The sequence below is a fragment of the Pediculus humanus genome, genomic scaffold (genome assembly GCF_000006295.1).
Source record: "Pediculus humanus corporis 1103172107383 genomic scaffold, whole genome shotgun sequence".
Taxonomy (NCBI): Eukaryota; Metazoa; Arthropoda; class Insecta; order Psocodea; family Pediculidae; genus Pediculus; species Pediculus humanus.
The window spans coordinates 641016-643764 of record NW_002987010.1 but is presented as its reverse complement, the minus strand read 5'-3'; the positions used below and the strand labels follow the sequence as shown (position 1 = coordinate 643764).

General features: G+C 23.1%; 1 protein-coding gene across 1 annotated transcript in view; it reads left to right on the top strand.

Moving 5' to 3' along the window:
- Phum_PHUM032850 (metabotropic glutamate receptor 4, 6, 7, putative) overlaps positions 1-1769 on the top strand; it is a gene marked incomplete at both ends in the record, with an annotated part of 65910 nt that extends 64141 nt beyond the window's left edge. The window contains one exon of the mRNA XM_002423005.1: positions 1717-1769. Within this exon, the coding sequence (XP_002423050.1) occupies positions 1717-1769 (53 nt within the window). The remainder of the gene's footprint in view (positions 1-1716) is intronic.
- Positions 1770-2749: the final 980 nt, after the last annotated feature.

The window sequence follows — 2749 nt, the reverse complement described above, 5'->3', positions numbered from 1 at the left end:
TTTTTTTTGCTGCATTTTTTTCACCGCTCTCTCCCCCCCCGCTTCTCCCCTTCTATTGATTTTCTTCGTTTTCGTTTATTTTTTCCTCCTCTCCCTCTGAATTGCAATATTTATTGAATTCGCATAAACCTGTAAAAAAAACGAAACATTTTCCCTAAAAAAAAATAATATTTACCTTTAATATGTCGATAATATTAAAAAAAAAAAAAAATGAAAAAATAACAAAAAGAAAGGAAAAAAGGAAGGAAAAAGGAAAGGAAGGAAGGAAGGAAATTTAAAAAATATTTAAAAGGATAATAAATAAAATAAAATGATGGCACCTCTGTGTAAAGGTGATAATAAATTTTATTCAAATATTATTTTATTTATTTTTAAAAATAATTTTATAAACGCCGTACAATACAATCAATTAATTATTTATATAATATTGGAAAATCTTAACTAGTTTCCGCCATTTTTTTTTGGAAAAATTTAACGTAATTTTTTCAGGCGCGATAATAATTATATTTTACATGTTTACATTTTATCGATATTATTATTATATTTAAATATACATTTTTGTAAATTTCTTTAACGTTTATATATAAATTATTTCCGGAAAATAAAAGAAAATGTTTTTTTTTTTTCAAAATAGTTCATTTAATTCAAGAGGAAATAAGAAAATTAAAATATATATATATATATATATATATATATATATATATATATAACATATTCTCAATTTTATTATATAATATATTATTTTATCTAGTTTCTAGTAAATTTATTATTACTTATCGGGAAAAAAAACGATTTTTCAAATGATTAATTTTTTTTTTTTTTACAAGGGAGAATTGACAGAGCGTTGCGACGGTATAAACATTGGCACTTATAGTTAATAAGGAGACGACCAATTAAAATTTTTTTTAATTTGATTTTTTTTTTTTTGATTGGTCGAATTTAAATAACATAAGTTGACGGTAATTATTTACCTGACGCTAACATAATTTTTATTCTTTTTTCGTTGCGATTAATTAAATTTTTTTAAACTTTGACGCGTATAATTTTAATTGATTTAATTTATTAATTTTTGTTAAATTTAACTTGTTTTTTTTTTCGAAATCAATTGTTTTATCGAATTTTGTACCTGCTGACACGTTGATTGTTTTTACGAGTTATTAATGGACGGTGTAAAAAATTTTGTCTTACGCACGTTAAGTATGTAAACATCGTCTGATAAAAAAATTTTCCAGTAAAATATATAATTTATTAAAAGTATATATTTACACCACGTATTAATTATTCATTCGATAAAGTCTGAACACGAAAAAAAAAACTTAATAATATGTTATTAATTAAAGTTAATTAATAAAATTTTTAACGGTTGTAATTAATAAGTTAATTAATACACTAATAAAAAAAAACTCATTTGAAATATTTTACTTTCGCAAAAAAAAAATTTACATTAACGACGAGGAAAATTTTGTTTTTCCTACCACTTTTTCCATTTTTTCTACTTCCACTTCCTTTTCATTTTTTTCTCCTTTTTTTCAAAAATTTTAAATAAAAACAAAAAAAAAATTTACAATGTTTATTTATATTTATTAATTTTTTTTAATTAGCTGAGGTAATCCGATTATTGACAACATTTACGTATTTAATTAACCGAGATTAAATTATCGATTTATTATTTTTAGGTCGAAGGTCATTCCCTAATTAATTCTTTTTTTTTTCCAGGATCAGTGCTGCTGGAGTTGCGTTTCTTGCAGAGACGATGCCTACGTTTTTAACGATTCTTGTCTCTCTTGTAAACCTGGTTGGGCACCCAACGAAAACAAAACGGATTGTTATAAATTAAAAGCAGAAGTCATTGCGTGGCACAGTCCTTGGGCAATTGTACCATTGGTTTTTTCAACAATCGGAATTCTAATGACACTTTTTACATTTTGTATTTTCATCAAATATAATAACACACCGATAATAATGGCTTCCGGTCGTGAACTTTGTTACGTAAGTTAAAATAATTTTTTTTTTTTAATAATAATAATAAAATCAAGCAGACGAATTTTTATTATGATGTGACGTCATAAGAAATTAAAAAAGCGACAACAATACACGAATAATAAATAAATTAAAACGAGTAATAATAAAAATTTTGAAATTATTCAAACGGGATTAATAATTATATATAATTGAATTTTATTTGAAAAAAAAAAACATTATCGATTATCGGTAATAAATTATTACGTAATCGATAGTAATAATAATAAAACGAATCCACCGTTTTTTTTTTTCCTTTTTTTTCTCGTAAATAAATTTTTTTCGTACGATTAAAAAAAAAAAAAAATTTATTGTTTAATGTTTCGTTTTTTATTATTATTATTATTATTTAAATTGAAAAACAAATTTGATCTTAACAGATAATTGAAGTATAATTTATCTTTCACAATTTAAAAAAAAAATTTATCAGAAGCAGACGAAAAAAAAAAAAAAAACGTTTTTTTTCCCCGAAATCGAATGTTTAAACGTACGTTGAATGTGTGTTATAAAATTTAATTCATTTTGATTTAGGTTTGACTTTCCGTGCTTTATTTTCTCTCTCTCTCTCTCTTTTTTCCTCTCGTAATCATCATCAATATAATTTCTTCTTTTATCTTTTTCTCTTCTCTTTTACTCTCTTATATTCTTCGTGTCTTTCATTTGAAATTGATTGATTAATTACCCCCGTAAATGAAATTCATTTTAAATTCAATTAATTTTTCATTCGATT